The sequence below is a fragment of the Agelaius tricolor genome, unplaced genomic scaffold (assembly GCF_023055355.1).
Source record: "Agelaius tricolor isolate 1412-34295 unplaced genomic scaffold, bAgeTri1.0.p SCAF_17, whole genome shotgun sequence".
NCBI lineage: Eukaryota > Metazoa > Chordata > Aves > Passeriformes > Icteridae > Agelaius > Agelaius tricolor.
Window position 1 is genome coordinate 3,966,141 of NW_027269277.1, and position 22,577 is coordinate 3,988,717.

General features: G+C 40.4%; 1 protein-coding gene across 6 annotated transcripts in view; it reads right to left on the minus strand.

Annotated features, from left to right (window-relative positions):
* The window catches only part of DACH2 (dachshund family transcription factor 2), a 251,311-nt gene that overhangs the window by 64,027 nt on the left and 164,707 nt on the right, over nt 1–22,577 (minus strand). For all 6 annotated transcript variants that reach the window (XM_071442176.1, XM_071442178.1, XM_071442173.1 and 3 more), the window contains exon 3: nt 21,539–21,670. In XM_071442176.1, coding sequence (XP_071298277.1) covers nt 21,539–21,670 — 132 coding nt within the window. The remainder of the gene's footprint in view (nt 1–21,538; nt 21,671–22,577) is intronic.

Sequence of the window (22,577 nt, forward strand, 5' to 3'; positions counted from 1 at the left end):
GGACAGAAAGGTGATTTTTCCTTATCTTGTTTGCATTCTGGTCGATCCTGTCCCAGAACAGGCTGTTCTCAGCACTGGAAAAGGGAAAGACAGAAAGGAGCAGCCCCAGAGCTCCTGATGCTCAGCAGGTGCAGGCACAGAGCCCGTGGGCTCCTGAGCACAACCTGAGAAAGGGGGAAAGCAAAGAAATCTGGGCTGCCTGCCCCAGCCAGCTGGGAGAGCAGAGCTGTGCTGCAGGCTCTGCCTTCAGAGGGGCTGCTGAAAGCACAGGGGGGGCTAAGGAAAGGCCTGAAGAAAGCGTCTGCAGTGTCCAGGGCACACAGAGAGATGGACCCGTGTGGATCGGGGCAGTTATGGACTGAGTGATACATGAAATCTGCCATTCACCAGTCTAAACCGGTTATTTAACAGTTAAACTGGTTATTTGAGAGAAGTTATTTAGCAGTGCATGAATTACACTAATGTTCAACTAAGCAAGAACAGAAATCAGGTGAATTTAGGAACAGAAATCAGGTGAATTTAGGAGTTAAATCACAGGTACTATGAACAAACAGGGAAAATCAGCCCAAGCCATACATTCACCTGCTGTCAGTGACAGACCCCACAGCCCCACTGGAAGGTGATTTATCATCACAAAGTGTCTCTGTTTAAGTTTAGTTTTATTTATTTGAAGGAAATGCAAGCAATAAGCTCAGCTTCAGTTTTTTCTGAAAGTGCTGCTATTCGCCCATTATTAACTTCAGGAATTTTTAAAGGCAACTCTTAAAGCCAAAACTTTTCTAGCAATAATCCTCTCTGTGCATTTCCATTCTTCAGAACAAAACCCCAAAATCTGTTGTTCGTTTGTTGGGGTTTTCTTGGTGAAGACATATCTTTAGTGATTAAATCAGTGTCTTGGTTTTAGGTATTGAAAGATCTCCAGAAAGTAATCACAGTTCAATTCGGTGACAGCTTCTTTTCATTTGGTTTCAAATTCATTTTATCAGCCTTAAATCTGTCTGGTTGAGCTGAATGAAATCCTCTCTGTCAGAGCTACCTTCGAATTCCACAACCACACTGTTTCAATCTATGTCTGTCATTTTACTGTTCCTTGTGATACATTCCTGAAAAATTGAACTCCAATTGTAAAAAGCAATACCATCTTCACTGGCCAATTTTATTCTCAAATTATTTTTAAACACATTTTTCATCCTGTTGGGCATATTAAGCACAACAACAGATGTGAAGAAAAAAAGTATTCAGTGCATTGCTATTTCAGCACTGGTAATTCCAAAGTATTTCTCACCTCTAACTTCTTCTGAGTGTCCAGCACATACAGGGCCTTTGAAAATTTTTGATTATACAGAACCCCATGACTCCCAAAACAACACAGCAGTGCTTTTTCCTAGCACTCCTAAGCCTTGTGTTTCCAGACTATTTTACCAATATCCCAACCTCACCCTGATATTGGGAAAATTGGTCACTTTTTTGGCCTACACAGAATATCTTCTGCAAAAACACTTCAGCCTCCTGTCAACATTTTCATGGTATCAACCTTTGAGTGTGCAAGGAAGACAAGATTGGGTTGAAAACTGAGACTCTCACTGCAGGAAGGTCAGGAGGAGACCACCCAGGTCTCATTCCTGGTCAAGTGTCACCTTCCTGTCAGAAAACCATAAAACTGCTCTGGGTCAGGATTTTGACCCATTTAACCCCAAATTCTGTCCCTTTACTGGCAGTAGATAATGTTATTTACAGAGGCCACGCAAGTGTGGGCATTTTCTGTGGTCCCTTATTACTCCCAAATGAAATTCTGAAATTTAAAAATGGGAACAAGATTTTTAATCAGCCCCCAAAATCATTACACCCATCTGGAAATCCAAATGGCAGATCTGAAATGCATTTAAGGCTTTAATTCATGGATTTGTCTGGCAGTGTGTATTGGGCTGTATCAACTTTTGGAGTGTACCCTACAAGAAAGCCATGGAAGTGTGTAGGGTAAGATATTAAAACTCAAGAAATCCAGTGATGGCTTTACTGGGCTACTTCCAAAAACTTATCAAGTGGTTCAGCAGATGTAATTACTGCTTAGCCCTGCCAAGGCTTTGAAATGTGCCCATTAATTCAGCAATTCCCAATCTGTCCATCAGTCAGTCATACTTAAAAAATATGTCTGTCAGGACTTAGGTGAAGTAATCTGTTGATAATTACACAATGAGAAGGCATCTGAAATCTGAATATCATTTCTAAACTTTTTGAAAAGTCTTGATGACAGCAAATTCAAAGTTTATTTCACAGCAAACAGGACATTAAAGGTAACTGGGAATATGTCAGAATATTTGATGCCAAATTAATTAAGAACAATTAATTTCAGGAAGATACTTTCTGAGAAGATAAAAGCAGAGTTGCAATATTTATCTAGGAACCTAACCATCCCTCCCAAACCACGAATTGCTTCCTTTAAAGTGAACAAAGAAACAGGGAGGTGGTAAATGAAATGTGCTCTGAGGCTGTTCCCACGTGCTGATGGATGAGGCTGGTGCTGAAGCTCAGCCCCAGCCAAGTCTCCTCGGTGCCAGGTACCTTGGCAGGTGTGACTGTCCCTCCCTGGGCCCTTCCAGCCAAAACAAGGTCTCACCATTCCAGCCAGCTGCTGCTGTCCAAGGCTCTGAACAGCAGGAAACCTGCTCTCCCTCTCACAGCAGACAGAGCCATTCATCCCTGCAAACTGGATCCACAAAAATGCTCCTAGAATACAACCAAGTGTTCTCTGCTGCTTTCTGAGACCAGTGCAGATGAATGAACTGTGCACCAACTAAACTTCAGTATCACCTTCAGTACCTGCAGCTGAACTCCAAAACACCCAACACACCTCAGTGGTTCAACTTCCACAACCACAGCTCCCTGTAAAAGTTATATTTAACAAGATGAAACATCAGATTTACAGAAACTCAGACATGAACTCTTACAGCAATTGTCACTAAAATGCCCTGGTAATCACAAACACCTCTCAGAGTCAGATACCTGTGCCTGCACTGTATAAAAAAACACCTGGTGTTATTTGAAGGGGTGTTTGGGGAGGGTTAACTGGGCATTTGTTGTCTTCCTCTGACAGCTCTTAGTTCTTGTAGTGGATTAAATATTAAGTTATAAAACTCTATTCAGTTTCTTCTATAGAACATGAAGTACATTTATTGCTAGCATTTTTAGTAACAACTGTGTGACAACTGTTTTATTTTTCTATACAAAGATAAGAATGATGTACTAGAACACAGCATCTATTCTGGTTAAGGACCATCAACAAAAAAACTGTTTTCTGCTGCAGGACTACAGCCTGCCTTCAGAAACACGTTCATTTCACAGAGAGAAAGAAGGTCAAAATTCTGGTCTGTCATGTTTTTATTACTGTTGATGATGCACAAGCCAGAAATAAAACAGCTTAACTTTCAGATCTTGAATACAGTTTGCAGGGCTGCCTGCCAGAAAGGATAAACCATACATCCCTCTGAACTCCACTACTGCAGCCAGCAGCAAGCAGGGAACCAGGATTTGTATTCCAGTGATGAAATCACCCATACCCTCACTCACCACAATTTACAATTTTCTGCCTTTTTAGAATTGCTTAATATTTCCCCATATTTAACAACTTACTGAAAGAATCACTGAGATAAAATCCTGTGTATTTTTACCATGACTAACTCAGCAGATAGTTCAGTTTGATTCTGAGAGTCTTTGAGAATATCTTCACATCCAGGGCAGACAGGTAACTACAAAATCAGGTTATTTGAGCTTCAACAATTCATCATTTACTATTTCTTTGAAATCATTATTAAGAACAGTTCAAGTTACAGATGGCAATCTGCTGAGTTAATCTGCAGTGTCATAGAAGGATCATATATTTATAATCTTTCCAATATCTCCTAATACTAGGAGAATTCTATATAATGCAAAGCATGGCTTGACAGAATTAAATAAAATCTGTGGCCTTAATATACACCTGGACAGTTTTCCAAACTTCCAGCACCTGCACAAAACTCATTGGAGATGTTACCAGAGAAGGAGAGGCTGCTGAGGGATGCCCACCACACTTTATAAAGATGAAGGTCTCTAGTGGGATTTAGTGCCACAGTCCAGGTTTCCACAAAGGATCAGTGGCTGCAGCCCCTTGCACAGCCCCAGCAAGGTGTGTCAGGATGGGATCTCAGGCCAGCACACACTCATTCCAGTTCTTACATCTGAAGTTGATCCCTTGCACTAAATACTCCTGATTCCCAAACAATTCAGAGTGCTGCCAAAACCATGGGAGCTCGTGAGCAAACCCAATTCACAGAAAAGGTCAGCAGGGACATCCATCTACTGTGCTTCACTTAATGCCAGCCTAAAAACAACACACAAAAACCCTGGAACTACATTAGCAGCCAACTCTGTACTTCCTTTCACAACCACCTTCATTTGTGCTCACAGTAATATCTGAACAGGTTCCTACCACAGCACGTGGATCCATCTCACACATTCAATCCATCTTGGCTTTTCAGAACATTTTTCTCATTCTGCAAGCTTAGCCACTGGGAATTCCCATCACCTCTGGAATAATTCTCCTCCAGGAATACCAGTGGGAGTTTAGCATTAGCTTCTCTAAGGAGCAGGATCCAACCCCTAGAACTGACCAACAATGCCAAATAAACCATTCCTAAATTGTTATTCTGTGAAGGATACTCTACATCTTCAAGCAAGAATTTCTTTTTGAGCTATACAAAGCAATAAATAACAACTACCATCAGAAAAAAAATTATTAAAATGTTGATTATTAATACTAGATAAAGTGAAACTATTTCTTAAGAAGAGAAAGTGAGAGGCTTCTGCAACAAAACAGAATAACCAGTGCCAAGCTGAACTTAACTAAGCTTGAGGTTTTGGACAGGATTCATTTCTGCTTGTGGTATAAGTATGCACCACCTTGATTATCATTTAAAAAAATATTGACAGCTTGCCTTCTCATACCAATGCCTGGTAACAAATTCCAAATGTTTTGTCACATTTCTTGTGAGCAATGCCATCTGCCAGAGGTGGCATTTCATGGCTGTTTACCCTGACTCCCTCCAAGAATTCATCTGCCACTATCTAATGCTGCCTGAATAAAGGGGATTAAGACTCTGATGCAACAGAGACTATTGATAATTTGGTGTAATTGGGAAGAAATGAAGATAAATGAGGTTGAGGATGGAGAGGCAATTAGTTGAGCTGCCTGTACAGCTGTGTTCCCGGCCTGGCTCCCCTGGCCTTTTCTTTGGTGAGGTATGTGCAAATTAAACATAATGACAAATCCACTCTTCCCAAAGCTCTTTACTTTGTGCAGCCTGCAGATCTGTTTTTCACTTCTGAGATTCTGTGTGGAAAGGAAAGGGACAGAGGATCACACTCCCTGCTGAGCTTTTGAAGAGATGCACTTGGTCCCAGCACACCTGTGGCTCAGTACCTGTGGTCCCAGCTTGGCATTCCCAGGGTCCAGAGCCCAGGGCTTTGGCCAAAGGTGAAGGATTTTGTTCCCTCAGTGCCACAGACAGCTTTGGTCATTGCACAGCTCCAGATGGCTTTGCTGCAAATATCCTCTATCCATTTCACTGCTCACCCACATCCCCTAACCATGATCCCCCCTAAAGCCAAGCCCCACAGTTTGCAGCTGAACCTCCACTTCATGAATTATGCCAGCTTTTAAAAACACTGGTCAAAAAAATCTTTGAAACTTCTACAATACACATTTTACTATACAAAGCATCTTGGAAGTGGTAGGAATTTTTAGTCCTAATACAAAGACAGCTACCCAGATAAAAGCCTTAGCTCTAAGCTACATTTTTCAGGTGAGGCCAAGTAATCAAGCTTGAATATCTTGAAAGATATTTAAATCTCAAGTGAACATGGTCAGACTACAAACCTCCAAATTAGAGGTTTTCAGTCTGCAAATCTGGAGTCTGATTTGCAGTTCTCATTTCAAATATACTGAGATACATTCATACATATACATGCAGAAATGCCCCCATATGGGGTTTAACATAAATGTAAAATAACATACATTTGCCAGAAGAAATGTCACTACATGTTTCACATAAAACTCTGACAGTATTTCATAAATGTCAAATAATGCAAGATCCCCTTTAGAAAGAAACCCAATATTTGCAGAGGCAGCTTTGCCTTACAGACATGTTTGCCCAACTACCCAGCACATGTTAATTTTCTGATTCCATGTACAGGTGATTCTATCCAAATTAGGTCTTAGATGAAAGACTTCATAAAACTACACTTTTTTTCTGCATCCAAACAGCCATCAGTAATTTAAAAATTATTTTTTCTATTACTTAAAAAATGCTCCTTAGATAAAGACAAAAGCCCAGTTTTAATGCACAGAGGAGATTTTAGAAGCCAAATGTTACATATCTTAAAAGAATAACAATTTAGTAGATTTTGTAATGAATTTTCAACATAGCTGCTTTTTACTATACAATGCAAAGAGAACAAAAATTTACATTTTGTAAATTCTCAAAGCTAAAATCACTTGAAATTATCTCTTTTCAAACTCACAGAACTACAAAATACAGTGGTTTTTTGCACATGAAAAACCTCACTCAACCTCAACACCGTGCTCTTCCCCACTACCTGGAGGTCAACCAACATCTCAATTTTACTTTATCTCATGTAGTTTTCATTTTGGATTAGATTTCTGCAAATGCCAAAGTAAAAAAAAAAAACAACCCTATGAGACAAACATGCCAGGAGGAAAAAAATATATATACTTAAGTTTATTTAAATTGACCTTGTTTTGTCTTAGTGAGGCTGAAAATTTGGCTGAAGTTAAACTGTTTGTTCCTTTAAGGAAAAAGGGAAAGGGAAAGGGAAAGGGAAATAAACCCATGAAAATTTGACACTGGCACGAACAAGACAAAGAACTGACAACAAAATATTCTGTTTTCCACATTCATCTTGCTTTGTTTTCCCACTTCCACATTAAGACAATGCTCTAAGTCCCTCTTCTTTCCCTGTTTCACCCAGCCCTTCCTCACAGGTGGGTGCTCATTCTCTCTACACCCAAATGCTGCCCTCAAATCATGAAAAGTCACAGACTCAGGATGGCTGGAAGGGATTAGGGGAAGCTGATTCTAAGAAAATACCCTGTATTCTTACAGAATCCCTTCTCACTGCTCTTCAAATGCCTCTGAGATTAACAACTGGGCTAAACAGGAGTTCTGCTCTGCCTCTTCTCAACTCTGAAAATCAGAATCACCCAGTTTGAGGCATCAACTCAGACAACCCCAAGTTGGACTCGATGATCTTCAAGGTTGTTTTCAACATTGATGGTTTTTTGATTCTACAAGTATAAGAGAAATATGCAATACACAACAGCTTTTTGACTGCTGGAGTTTCTTCTTGATTTCTTTGTCCCCTGCTTTTAAGTGATTGCTCATTTTCCCATTTTGTAATGGTACCTGCACCAATATTAAATAATATTTATAAGCTAAACCAAGAACTTCATTACAAAGGCAACTGCAATTTCTCAAACACAATGCCAGGACAGAAAAAGAACTAACTGAAGAAGCATTTCTGCAATTTGCAGCTGATTACATTTTGAAGGTGAGATGCTGTGTAAGTGCTCAGCCATTTATTAAGCTGGCTTGAGGAGCTGCAATCCGTGGTGCTTGCCCAGAAGAGCCAGCACGCAGCCGTAACTGATGAGCAGGGATAATGGCCACGGGTTTCAGCCCATTTCCAGAGCTCCCTGCTCTGTGCTGAGAACAACAATATCAAAAGGTTCCTCTCTCCAGCACTGCTGGTGTCAAGGTTAATGAGCTAAAACTTGTTAAATTGATATTACCAAACTAATGACTTTTTTATAGGATACTGCATGGATTTTGACACACAGGCTAATGTGGAATATTGCTGGTTTTAATTAAATTAGAAGTTATTGCATGTATACAATTAAGATAACTAAAAATGGGGGAGCTGTGACCACACTGTTGTCACATACCTCATGTGCTTCAAGTAATATAGAAATACAGAATCCCAGACTGGTTTGGGTTGGAAGGAGCCTTAGAGCCCATCCAGTGCCACCCCTGCCATGGCAGGGACACCTCCACTGTCCCAGGCTGCTCCCAGCCCCATCCAACCTGGCCATGGACAGGGATTGGGAGTTCACAACCACTCTGGGCAACTTCAAACTTTTAAATATGAAATTATTTAAATAATAAAAACATTATTTTAAAATATTTTTACATCAACCATAGCAAGCGTTAAGAACAGGAAAAATAAATGCCTGGAGTCTCCATTCAAAATAGATGAACAACCAACAGGAAAAAAAAATTAATGAATCATATTAAAAAGCAAGGAGCTTATGAAAAATAAATTACATTTGTAGATGATTAAATTTTGAAGGTGAGATGTTACATAACTGCACCAACCATTTATTTCAGTGCCATAACTGCATCTAATAAATAAAATACTTCTTTTAAATACAATCTGAGGATACACTGATACCCTGATGATTGGGATTTTCCATTTACATAGTACAGGGGCAAGGTTTGGGCTGTAATTATTTGAGGCAGAAAGAGAAGCTGTTACTTAGTTAGAGAGAAAATCAGTATCACCTGTGAGCAATAGGACAATGCAAATATTTCTTCTACAGACAGAATCACTGAGTTTAAATTCAGAGAGGCTCATTAGAGATTACCCTCCCCAACAGAAGATACCTGCAAGTTTCATGCAAATTCCCTTTTGTTTCAGTAGTATTCTTGTATTAAAGTTCAATCTCCCACTGCCACAGAAATGCCATTTAACAGACAGGATATACCCAGATATGCCTGGTGTTTAAAAAGTGAAATTGAAGATCTTACTTGTACTATCTGTTTTTCTCTAAATGACTTTTCTGCCTGGATCTTAGACTTTACAGAGAAAGGGAATAAAGTTGGACTCAGCTTCCAAAAAATATCTACTTTGTCAAAATCCAGAAAAATAGAAGGGGTGCTGCAAATGAGGGGGAATATTTCTCAAGGATGAAATGCCAAAATCCTCCTCACATCAATTTCTTAGAGACAGTCAATCAACAAACAGAACTTGCAAGACTCTTCTTCCTACTGCCTTTCCAACTTCCATCTGAAATATGAGAAAATGAATCCCAATTTAATAATATTATAAGCTTTATAGGAAAGGGCAAAAAAAGCAGCCTCTGATGGCCCATGAAATCAGTAATTGAATATCCAGCTCTTACAGTTCCATTAGTCCTGAAGTTCCACTCTCTCCATCCTTCAAACCTGAGCATCTTCTTAAAAAGAAGAATCTATTCTAACTTTTATATTGCACAAATGTAGAACAGCAACAACCCCCCTCAATTTTCAATGTTTTAAATATCAATGCCTGTCTGATCTTAAAGGGAAGCTCAACATTTATGTCTTGTCTTGGTGATAAAGTTCATGAATATATAATGAGAGTGGAACAACTCTGCTACTGATTAAATGTCAAAAAAGGTTTTATTGTCAAATATATTGTAAATACAGAAGATATACAACAAAGAGCATTAATTGCAGATGGCTGTGTACAGCTTAAAAAATGCATGGCATTGAGACAGGAAATGCTGATTTTCAGTTTCAGCTATCAATTTTAATTTACCTTCAGAATGTTCCTTCAGTCAACTTGTACAGAGAGAATGAACCATAAAATGGCCAAACTCAACTGAACTAAATGCTCCCCATTCAAGGGCAGATGTTAGTCTATATCCTAGGCACACACAGCAGAATTACCCAAAATTCTGGATCTTTATTAGAATTTGTCTAAACTTTTGTGCAGATTTACGAGAGATGCGATGTGAAAATTTGCTGAGGGCAGAGGAAAGGCTGGAATAGCCATCCTCAGCTCAGAATGGGGTTTAACTGAGTAAATTTAAAAAATAAAAATAAGTAAATTTAAAAATAAAAATGAGTAAATTTAAAAAATAAAAATAAAACCATTTCTAGTCTGTAGCAGACTGCAGGTAAATACAGGTCAGCAGGATGCTACTGCCAGGAGATGCAGGAGAATGAGGAGCTGCACACGTTTCCAGGAGATCAGTGCCTGAACAATGGGAGGAATTCTCAGTCTCCATCCCTGCCACACTCCTGCCTGGAGCATGGCCCTGACCGAGGCACTGCCCTGGGTGGGGAGCAGGAGGATCTGAATCACCTGCAGAGGGGCCAGGAGCACATCCCAGCACAGGAGAACTGAGCAGGGATGAGGAAATGCTCAGTGTGAGCCCTGCAGAACAGCAGGGGCTGTTCACCGGAGGGAAGGGACAACAGACAGGAGATCACTAATTGTCTTCTCTAGGTAAAGAACATGCTCAGTCATAAAGAGGAATAAATTGTTCTCTGCACCCACAGGGAACAGGACAAGATGCAGCAAGGAACTTTTAACAAGGAAGACTTAGGGAAACATTAGGAAAAATGGCCATGATCAGAAAGCCTATGGAATTTCTAAAATTAAGCTGGACAGTTGTCAGTCAGACATGAAAAAAGGTTGGCAGAGGTGGAGTATGGTAAGGAAACAAATCTGCAGGTGCAGATTTTGATGATCCTGAGGTTTTGATGATCCTGCAGGTTTTGATGATCCTGAACACCACAAAGTGCAGCAGGAGACCAGAGCCAGAGGCAGAGCCATCCTGCAGGGTGGAAATGTCCTGAACCCACAGGCTGAGCCATCCTGCAGGGTGGAAATGCTCTGACCCACAGGCTGAGCCATCCTGCAGGGTGCAAATGTCCTGAACCCAGAGGCTGAGCCATCCTGCAGGGTGCAAATGTCCTGAACCCAGAGGCTGAGCCATCCTGCAGGGGGAAATGTCTGTCCTGAACCCAGAGGCAGAGCCATCCTGCAGGGTGGAACTCTCTGAACCCAGAGGCTGAGCCATCCTGCAGGGTGGAACTGTCCTGAACCCAGAGGCAGAGCCATCCTGCAGGGTGGAACTGTCCTGACCCAGAGGCTGAGCCATCCTGCAGGGTGCAAATGTCCTGACCCAGAGGCTGAGCCATCCTGCAGGGTGGAACTGTCTGAACCCACCCTCCCACCTGAGCCATCCTGCAGGTGGAAATGTCCTGACCCCACCCTCCCACCTGAGCCAGGTGTCCCCCACAGCCTGCAGTGCCCACCCACAGCAGCAGCACTGCCCTGCACTGTGGAACCTTCCCCTACACACAAGTGGCCAATAAATACATATTAGTTAGGTACCAGGTAGCATAACATTGGTTGGATTTCCAAAATAATAAAGCACTGAGACTTGTATTAAAATCCAAGTGTTTTTCCTTTAGATTATGGACAAATTAGCAGCTTCAATTATACGGTGCCAATAACATTTTCTTCTCCTTGACTAAATGGACCACGTTTTAATACTCTTCAGTGCTCTTATTAATTTAAATTAACCTTCTAAAAAATTAAGAGTAAGAATTTCATTTGAGGAAAAGATGTCACAGCCATGGAAATTAAAGCCTCTGGTGGATAAAGGTAAATTTACTCTTGGTCTGAGACAACATTGCTGGTCTTTCCTAATTGTAACTATAATGATCTGATAAACTGCTGCTCTTGTATACAGTCAAGGGTTGGGTTTTTTTAAAAGGAGCTAAAAACACAGACTACCCACCTGTATCTATTTTTAATTTGGTAATGACTGTACTTGCTAAAATTCTACCAAAATGTCACTCACAGCTTTGGATTCCAGCTTTTTTTAAACAGAATATGGAGCAGAAAGCATAACCTATTATGCAAAACTGTCAGATGCTTACTGTAAAATCACAGAAATAAATGCATAATCCTGATTTTCTCACAGATCAAAACTTCATTAAAGGAAAATAAAACTTGAATCTAAGTGCTGAAGAGAGCCAAGGTATTCTATAAAAAGCAGCAGGGCTCTGATCTATGTGTGTCCTGCTTACCCACACAGCCCCTGCTCCACAACCGAGGGATGCCTTGTACTCTGTGGGTGCAAGGAGAGGCAGAATTACTGGAGACCAGGGTGACTTCTGTCTCATCAAATTCACGGATCAGCCAGACATTTCAACAGCACCAACTGTTGCAAGGAAAACTGCTACCAAATCTCAGCTGCAGAAATGTCAGCTCAGGGCACGCCGCACAAATCTAGTGCTGAATCCTTAACTACAAACCCACAGCCTGAAAATTTTGGGGGGATTAATGCTACTCCTTTAAGTAAGAAAATATTCCAAATAATCACACCACAAACATTTCTTGCCTCAAACATAAATTAACTGTATGTTAGAGGACTTTTTTTTAAAAATCTGATTAAAATTGTCATTCATGAGACTCCTGCTGTTGGCAGCTGTATCACTATCAGTGACATCCTTTGGGGGACTCTCAGCATGTGGCCCACATCAAAGGTAATATGCCAGTTTTCATCCTAACTTATATATGCCTTAACAAGAACAGGAATGTTCCAGACTTCACAATGTAATTAAAATATTGAAGTATTTTCTATTGTCAAAATATCGTTAAGGTGAGACTGAAGTGGACTCACTACTGTTAACAAAGGGAACTATCACTAATACTTGCTTTTACTGGAATTCTTTACAGCATTCCTCACATCCTTGCACCCTGCAATGGGAGATTAAACCAACAGAGTTTGCACATGTTACTTTGTGCAGAATGATCAGCAGATGAGATTTTGTGGAAACAAGAGTACATACAAGGACCTGGGGGAAGGAAAATAAAAAAAAAAGTGTCTGGGATATGGTATCTCCCTATCCTTGCACTGTGGAAATCCTGCAAATCCCTGAGCCCTCCTGGCACCCCTCACTGCCAGAGCTCTGCTGGTCACCCATGGATGCTGCCTGCTCCTGGCTCTCATTTTGCTTTTTCCAAGGATGTTTTAATGTAAAATTCAAGATGCATTTCAGAAGGGCAGAGCTGGATCCTGCCCTGCCCCTCCCTCGCCTTCCTGAGCCCCGGCAGGACCAGCCTGTGACTGCACGTCAGCCTCTCCCACCGTGTCCTTCAGCAGCCCCAGGACCCTCCTGAGACAGCTCAGCTGCAATGCTTTCCCTTTTTAAGAGTGGGGCATCCAATCTGCCTTGCTCTTCATAAAATTTTATACAGAAAGTCCTAAATTTGGTGTGTTTCAGCTCAGTATCAGTCCCCACAGGGCTGTGGAGCCCCTGTGCCTTGCAGATGAACACGAGACCTTGTCTTAATGGGGACACTTCAGAGCCACCTGCTTTCCTTCAGCACATTGGTAGGGGACAGATTTCAGCTACTACCAACAAAAATGAGAATTATAACCAAGGAAAAAATGTAGCCTTGGCTCCAGAGAGGCCAAAATGATTTATGACATCAAGACCTAGTAAAGAGACTAATACTCTGAGGGGACTGTGTGAGCTCAGCCTCACTCACATCCTCTGTGCCCACTCCTAATCACTTCATTTACGACTGGAAAAGTGTTTTAACAGACAAAATTAATTCTTTTGAATAATCCTTCTGAAATACGATATGCATTTTAATTGTATGTACCCCATCATTAATTAAAGTTCTTTACCTTTTGGTGCATTCATTCAAAGATTGTACCAGTGACAAAGCAACAACTATAAGAAGATTGTTTACTAAAATTAAACATACAGCTGAAGGGTTAATATACTCTTGTGATACAATTAAAGCAATGCTAAAATGTTTTCATTCCAGTTTTTACTAGACATTATTTTTCCACTCTTTAAAATCAATCTCTTTGTTCCAGGAACACATTTCCTGTCAATAAAATGAAAAATGATATAGATTTAGGGGGATAGTGGTCTCAGCGTAGCATCTCTCATATTATTATTCCAGTATCATCTGTTACAAAGTAAGACCAATTCCCACATCTAATTACAAACAGGATTTCAGAGTCATTAAACAAAATACATTTCCATTAGTGCTGCTGTAAGAAGATAGGGGAAAAAATGAAGATTACTTCATGCTGCACCTCTGTTTTTCAAGCTTTGAAGATTTAGACCTCTGCACTCTGAGACTATAAATTTGTAAAGGATCTGAAAGGTGACAGACATGTGAAAGCTCTCAATTCTCCTCCGTTTAGCCATAGCATTTACATTTTGTCATTAGTTTATCTTTTGCTGCACTTAGTTCTGCTAGCAGATATGGCAAGAATCTGGAGAGGTTGTTTATGATCACGCCGTGTGCACCCAGGGGCATTTGGTTTGGTGGCAGGCAGGGCTTTTTAACAGATATGAATCTTTAATAGGTATGAATCTACAGATTTGTTCCAGCAAAAGTTAGAAATCATTGTAAGGAATCCTGTCTTTATTAAAATAAAAAAAAAAAGGAACAACAGTAATCTGTATTTCCTCAGTATTCCGAGGAAGAAGAGGAACAAAAGTTCTTTGACTTCAAATAAAATAACAACCAAAACATACCAAGGAAACAGATTATATGAGATGCTTAACTGCTGAGATATAAACTTACAAGTGTATATATATTCTCCATTTGTAAACACCTGGCAGTATCTAATATCTAATTGTCATGAGTCCATTTAAAATATGCCCTTGGGAATTACCCACTCAAAAAGCATTCACACAACGCAGAGCTTCACGAGTTAATACCAACTTTTCTAAAAAAAACCCAATTAAGGATAAAACCTAAATTTGCTTGATCTTTAAACCAGTTTACATTAGCTCAGGATGTTTTATAAACACAGTTAATTTCATCATGTGTAAGATAAGTATGGAAAACCTGAAAGAGAATTCCTCTCACAGAAAAAGATGCCTCATTTACAGAGAAGAGGAGAGAATTTCATTTTCAAAACTCTTCTGGAGTTTTGACAATATATCCTTTATTAGTTTTAAACCTAAAGCCAGAGCTACTTCGCATTTCTCAGAGTTGGGTGTCAGTCAATCCAAATATGTAAATATTAGCTGATGTGTCAACAACTATGTGTGAATCATTATCTACATTTACTATAAAGTATTTATGTTCAAATTTAAATGGATACTTTAAAAAACACAGTTAAATTATTCATATGCATTCAATAGGTAACTGCTTAAGAATGCATCTAAAATGGGACCTTAAAGTAAGTTTGGAGATAAAAAATTCATTTTTGCATTCCATTGAAACTGAGCTTCACTAAAGCCCCTGAAATTCTTGGTACTAAACCCTGCCCACTGCTGGGGCAACACAGCACAAAATATCCACTGACACTCACTATCCAAAAAACCACAATTTGCCAAATAAATGGATATCTGCATCTTATTTCCAAGCTTCCCACATGGAGACTGGGTTCTTGGGATGACTGAGGGAGCCCATTAGGGAGGAACAGGAGAGGAAGCAGCACAGTGCAAACGAGGCACAACTGACCCAAAACAAACAGCATTTCTCTTCCTGGTTAATGCTTGAGGAGCTGTATCCTGAAAATACAACAGCACTTCCACCCCTTCCCCCAGGATTATCAGTGCCTGTCCCCAGGGAGGCAGCAGTGCCACCATCCACAGGGAATTCCCTGCTCCTGTCACTGCCCAGGCATGGAGCTTCCTGACAAGCAGCACCGGGAAAGCTTTTTAAAGCCCCCATGTCATGAGAAGGTTTGAGTTCCTTCCCTCCACTTTCACTGAAAAGGCTCAAATAAACTTCACCATCGCTGCCATGAGGGTTCAACCAAGTTCCATGAAAGCACAACTCCAAGGCTAAGCATGGAAGCACATCCTGAAATCACCAAGTGTCACCACGCCCTGAATCTCCCTGGGTGAAACTCCCTGTGCAGATCCTGTCCCACAACAGGGGCAAACATTCCCTCTGTGCCTCCTCACCTTCCCACCTCCATCCTCACCATCACCAGCACTTGTACTACCCACAAAAATAGCACTGAGGCCCCAGTTTTTAGGATAAAATGTTTTAACGTGTCTGCTTGGGCTGGAGTCAAGTCTGGTTGTTCGATGAGACAGCACAAAAACCAAAACATGCTAAATTCTCTCTTGCTTCAAGACTGCACATATCCCTCCTGGCCAAAGGACAATTTAAGGAAATTCATAACTATTTCAGAAAATGCATAACTCTCTGATCAAGTAACACAAAAATACTTCCCTTAACAACAGGAAAAATTACTTCATGAAATCTACATGGTACTCAAGGATTTAAAAAAACCTGTTCTCTGGTCCTGTCATTTTTACATTCTTACAATAAAATAACAGCCTTGACATCCTGCTTTTTAGAGAAAAGACCTACCTCTTTTGACTTTTCAAGCACTTGAAAATTTTAAAAGAGAAAAACTAAAAAATGCTGACCGTGTAATAGCTGGGTATTCATGGTGGGTGGAGAACATGAAAGGTTACAATATGGATCTGTGCCTACGCGTTTCTTTTCAACTTGAGCAGCATCCTCCTGCTTCTGCTAACTCGGCAATCATACAGCTGACAGATTTCTGGGTTTTCTAAATAATGCATGGGATTTTCTTTTAACATGTCAGTGCAAAAGTATCAATTCTGCCCCTGTGTCGTTTGTGATGCTGATTTTCCTTGACAGCATTCCATTAAACCAATGAGTTTTTTCCCTCCTGATGGTTCCTTAAATATTCCTCCGAGTGATGTATTTGTGGTTTTTTAAACAGATTGTGAAGGATGTTTGCATTTGTGAGAAAACTGCATGGCAGGTACTGAAGGGAAAGAAGGATAAAAAGATAACACTTTTTTTTTTTTTCTATGAGAGAGCTTTTTCTCTGATCCTCATATGCCAAAAGCTCGGGTGTTTTTCCTTTCTTTTCTGCCTAACTTAGCTCCTTGTCTGGAAATTAAGCAACAAGCCTCTACATACAGAATAACATTTTGACTTCCTAAGGAAATACCACTGAAACACTTAGTACTGTTTGATATCTCTCCTGGGAAAGCAAAACACATTTCTTAAATCATGCATGCTACCTCCAAAAGCCACCAGAAGGAAATACCTGCTTTGCTCTCTGCTCTGAGGCTCTGCACACACAGCTCCTGTCACGAGTGCCATGCACTGATCCCTCCTGGCTCAGGCAGCTTGAGGGACATGCAGGTGACATCCCCCAGTCTCTGTCTGACCACCTACCCCATCTCACACTGTACACATCACCTGCTGCCATGCCACCAGAAAGAAAAGCTCAGATTCCAGCTAAGTTCCAAATCCCCCTAAGCAATGGCATGTTGATTTCCAGAACACACTTCACCTGATTTCAGCTCTGCACGATGATGAAGGAGCTCATCTTCCTCAACGCCTCTGCGCAACCAGAGAGCTTTGCTCTATTTATCTCATTTCTACAGAACAACAGATCTGGCTGTGTGGCTGGGCTGGGAGTGAGCAGGAGGCAGCTCCAGGTGCACACTCCAGCCCTTCCTCACTTCCAAAGAGGAGCAGAAAAGCCACAACCACTCCTGGCAACCCTCAGGTGCCACCAGCAAAAAGTGTCCTCTCCAAGGACTCACCTGGAGGAGCCAAAGGAGGAGGAACAGATCACAAAAGACTCATGGTCACTGGGAATGTGAGATTCCAGAGGGATGGATTTCTCCCAGATCCAGGCTCCTTTGTCCCAAACCACCTTGTTCTCCAAATTCAGCCTTCCTGCCCTGATCCCACCCGAGGATGGAGAGGGACACCAAGCCCCAAGGAGGAGCCAGAGCCAGCCCAGGTCAGCTGGACTGTGGGGCCAGAGAGGCTCCAGTGCCAGATTAAAGAGGAGATTTTCAACTGCCAGAGAAGTTTTGCTTCAACACTTCATATGATGAGTAGGAAGGTGCAAAAAAATCTCTTTCTCTTCTGCAGAGAGAGTGGAAGGAGGACATCAATGTTCCAATGTATAACAGCATTCTTCACAGCACTGTGAACTAAAGCATTGCTTCAATTAAAAAAAAATCTTCAAATTAAACTTTTGGGGGAATTTTCCCCCCTATATTTTCAGTATTAACTCTTGCAGCATTTATTTTTAATAAGTTATTTAGAATATCCCAGTACCAAACTCCACCAGTACTATGGTGACATCATGAAAAGGAGGTAGGTAGGACCTGATGGCAAAAAACCACCAGCTGGAGTAGAAGCAGGCAAAGGAGTGGCACATTTACCCCCCTGTCCCTTAGACACATTTGCAAGGTTCAATTCCACACCTGCAATTTGCTGGAGAGCAATATAATATCTGAGGAATTAGTCACTGGCTGTGTTAAATTGAGTTAAGAGTTCAGATTTTAAACTGACAGGACAAATTCTGGCTTCAGACAGAGAATTCTTAGAAGCTTCCATCATCATAATGATGCACAGAGGAAGAAACTGTAGAAGTGACAGGCCAGGCATCAGTAAGAAGCAAACCCAAAATTATTTCATACTTCACCAGATACAGATGGGGATTGAGATGAATATGCCAAGACATCCTCAACACTTTTTTTTATTGTACTAATGGCCTGTATATAATGACACACTTGCAAAAAAATCTGGCAATAAAGCTTTAGGACTTAATACTGCTCAATTACATTTTTAATTTAAAATAAACAACAGCAAAAAGAGAGTATTCCACTCATCTATCAGACTGTGGGACGAGCAGAAGGCACATATCCAAAAGTGAAATATTTAGTGGCATTGTAGGAAGTCAATGTGTAACACTGAGGTAAAAACCCAACTTGATTGTTTTAAATAAAATTGCAACTCTTTGAGTCTTTGTTACTGTAAAAAGAAAAAAAAACATCAAAGGAAGCGAAAGGTCCTTGGCTCTGTACAATCATATTTCTGATTTGACAGCTACAATTATAATCATTCAGACATCTATTTCCCACAAACTCTCCACAGCCATAACCTTTAGTGATTAATTAGAAAGTTCCAGGAGCAATAGTACACAGACTAATTTCCTAAAACAATAAAACACAGAATTTCTCATTTGGAGCTAAATGAAACACGAACAGGTTGTTATTCATGCTGAAATCTAGATGCAGAGTCATGTTGCAGCCATTACAGAAGCTATTAAACACAACCTCAAATCAAAGAAACTGTAGGTCTCTCTCCTAAAATAAAATGTTTTTCTCACTTATGAGGCTTCTGACTCCTTTGCTCTGTTCCTTTCTACCTCTTCTTAGTAAAAAAAAAATCAAAATTCAATTTTCTTCCTCATTTCACATCCCATTTTATTTTTAATAGTCATTTATCCTGTAAGTCTGGAGCAAAGCAAACAGTTGGTGAAGGTTTCATGCACACAGAATTATCCTGGTGTTCCCTTCACAGCAGATCAAAGTTACAACCTGTGTATTAACTTCTAAACAAAATTCCCACTCTTTTCATGCCACACCAAGGAGTTTTCTGTAGTGACTGTTTGGTAATTGTTCAGTTCTTTTATTTGGTGAAATCCACCTTTTTCCCTCTATTCATGGTGGTTTTCCATTTTGACACATCCTGCTCAATGTAAATCTTTGTAATGTGACCCAGCAATAAAGGAGGAATCCATTCATTAAAAAAATTATCCCAGAACTCAGGTTACACATATTGGAAAAAGGGGAAATTGTGATTTTTAATAGGATTTATACTAGTTCTTTCTGATAAGGACCTATTGCTCTGCAAGCAACACTGGCACTGGAGCCAGAAAATTTTCTTGTGGCAATTTTACTGCACCAGGCAATGAAAAGGGGAAAGAACTGAGAAAAGATCTGTATGGAACTGCCACCACACTCTTATTCTTGGGTCCCACTGTAACTAAAGTCAGTGGGAGCTTTTCCAAATATTTAAATTGGCATTGAGCTGGTTGTGGAACTCATTGAATTGCTAAACCACAGAGAACTCCCTTGTAAAGTGCACACCCTTGATGCACTGTCCAAAGGCTGATGTGACAGTCCCTAAAAAACTCCTTGTTCCTAAAATGGTGGTACCTAAAATGTGGTACCTAAAATAATGACATTATTGGAGATTTTCCCCACATGAGGTACACAAATTTTGCCCTTCCAGGTAACACACAAAACTATGAGCTTGAATTAATTTGAATATTAAACTTTTGTACAGCAGCTTTTAAAACCCCCATACCAACCCTACATCTTTTCTGTATGAAGCTTCCTTACTTTTCTACAGTAATTCCATCTTCAGTCCTTTTTCTTGGCATCCAGCGAACTTTCAGGATTCATTCTGAACTTTATGCAAACTATTTTAGTTACAACCACTAAATAGGATTTTTCAGTGCTTTTTTTTCTGAATTCAATGTGCACTAATTGATTAGGGTCTGAGAGGTGAATAAGAAATACACATCCCACAGAACAGGAAGCTGGGGAAAGGTTTAATGCACGAGTTAGAAGCCAGATTTCTTCAAATACAGATGAGTACACAAAATTAGCAAAAGGCAATACCACTCTTGGAGAGACTGCTTTGTGCATAATTTGTCATGAATTCAAAGTTATTCCTTTAGAAAATGAGTCGAAGACCTCCCAGCTGCTGCTTTACTGGTCTAATAAATTACCATTTAGCTGGGAGGATGCACATGCAGCACAGCAGGGAATGCCAAAGGGAGAGGGGGACGCCATGGGCATCACTCTGAGCCTCTCCTCCTCTTCAGCTGGCAATGGAAACCAACAAAATCTGCTCCCCAAGGGCCAGGGGTGCAGGATGCAGTAAGAAGTGAGGCCAAGGGAAGCTGCCCCTACTGTGACAGGTACCAGAGACAAAATGGATCCGTCTCGTTCCAGGTTCCCTACACTGACCAAGTAAAAATCTCCTCTATTCACCTGGAAGGAGGTCAGAATAAACAAAGATTTCCTCTTCAAAGGATCTGCTTTGACTTCACCTTTGAACCCTGTTCCTGGGGAGCTGGGACAGGAGAAGCTCAGCTCAAATCTGTATTAATGTTTATGGAGTTTGGGGAGCTCAGCTCAAACCTGTATCAATGTTTATGGAGTTTGGGGAGCTCAGCTCAAACCTGTATTCATGTTTATGGAGCTTGGGGAGCTCAGCTCAAACCTGTATTAATGTTTATGGAGCTTGGGGAGCTCAGCTCAAACCTACATTAATGTTTATGGAGTTTGGGGAGCTCAGCTCAAACCTACATTAATGTTTGTGTAGCACATGAACGTGTTCCATGCCAGGGCCTCCTGCCCAAGGTGACTCCAGCCCCAGCCAAGGATTATCACAAACCCCCTGCACAGCTGGGCTCTGCAACACCCATCCAAGGAAAGAACAAAATGCACAAAAGCCATAAATTGGTGATGGAGGATTCCCTGCCTTGCCCTTCTCCAATGACCTGTGGAACTCAGGAGTTCCCTGGCCTGGCCCTTTGGAAACCTTCCATCATTTACTGGAAAACTCCAGACAGTGACAATGCCAATGGAGAAATCTTTTGTTACTCCAGATAGATTTAGGGGGCACTTTACAAGGTCTGTATCCAGCCCTAGTGATGATGATCCTTCGCCAGGATTTTTCAAACAATTACAGAAGTGAGCTCTTGGGAAAACTGGAGGAATATGGAGGAGTGAGAGCAGTAATTTTGATTTAGCACTGGTAGGGCAAAGCTTACAAAATACAAGAGCCCAAGAATTTGAGACCCAGGTGCTGAGAGCTCCAGGGCAGCTCAGGGCAGCTCAGCATCCCTTACCTGCATTAGAATTGAGCTCTTCATTTTCTGACTCGGTTCCATTTTGACTCCCACTTCCATGCAGGCTGTTCATGGCCATAAGTTTCATTTTCTGTAGCTTCATAGCCTCTGCCATGGCAGCAGCTGTCAGACCTGAAAAATTTAAATGAACAATATGCAGTGTCAGATTGTACAATGTGGCACTGCAGGTATGAACTGAACATTCATTTTCTGTAAGAAAAAGTCCCATAAATTCAATGGTCATTCTCAGTCCAGTTAAGTAATGCTATCCCTGAACACCATCTTTGTTTGAAAGTCAAGCCACTTCACCATTCTAAGAATTAAAAAAAAAAAATCTTTCATGTTTATTTTTCTTTTTAACATGTAGAGCACAAAGAAATATTTATTTAATGGTATCCCTTTTGATTATACTTTTAAATATAATTTCCCGTCACTTTGATCACCTTGTCACTTTGATCTCTTTCTGCTTGACTTATTTAGCTGCAACAAAATTTCCACATGCAGAGTAAGATACAGGATTCCTTAATTTCAACAGTTCAAAGCAAATTAACATGTAATACTACAGCATTCATTGTTCTATTAAGCATCCAAATATTTTTTGTCCTTTTGGGAATTTGCTGGTTTGGATTAATATTATTGTAACATGAAAACATTACATTGGAAATGTGTAGAAAAACACTATTTGGATAATTACAGAATCAATCCCACTTTTAAGAGACCATTAAGACCAGCAGAAATTCCCAGAATTCAAGGAGGTATTGGTAGAAGATTTTCAAATTACTAAAACACATTTAATTTCCAGTAGTAAAAGAGAGTAAGCAGAGTAACATCAGGCTTACAATAATTATATTTTATTATTATTATTGTTATTTAGATTCCCAATATCTTATTTTCTTAAGTGTGAAGTTTTTTAAGTTTTATCATTTTGGCCTGGTCACTAAATAAAGAATCAGATTTTCTTCCAGACAGTAGCAAATTACTTTTATTCTGGGCAAGATGTGATTGAAAATAATCTGAGGTTCTTGCAGGAAAATCCAAG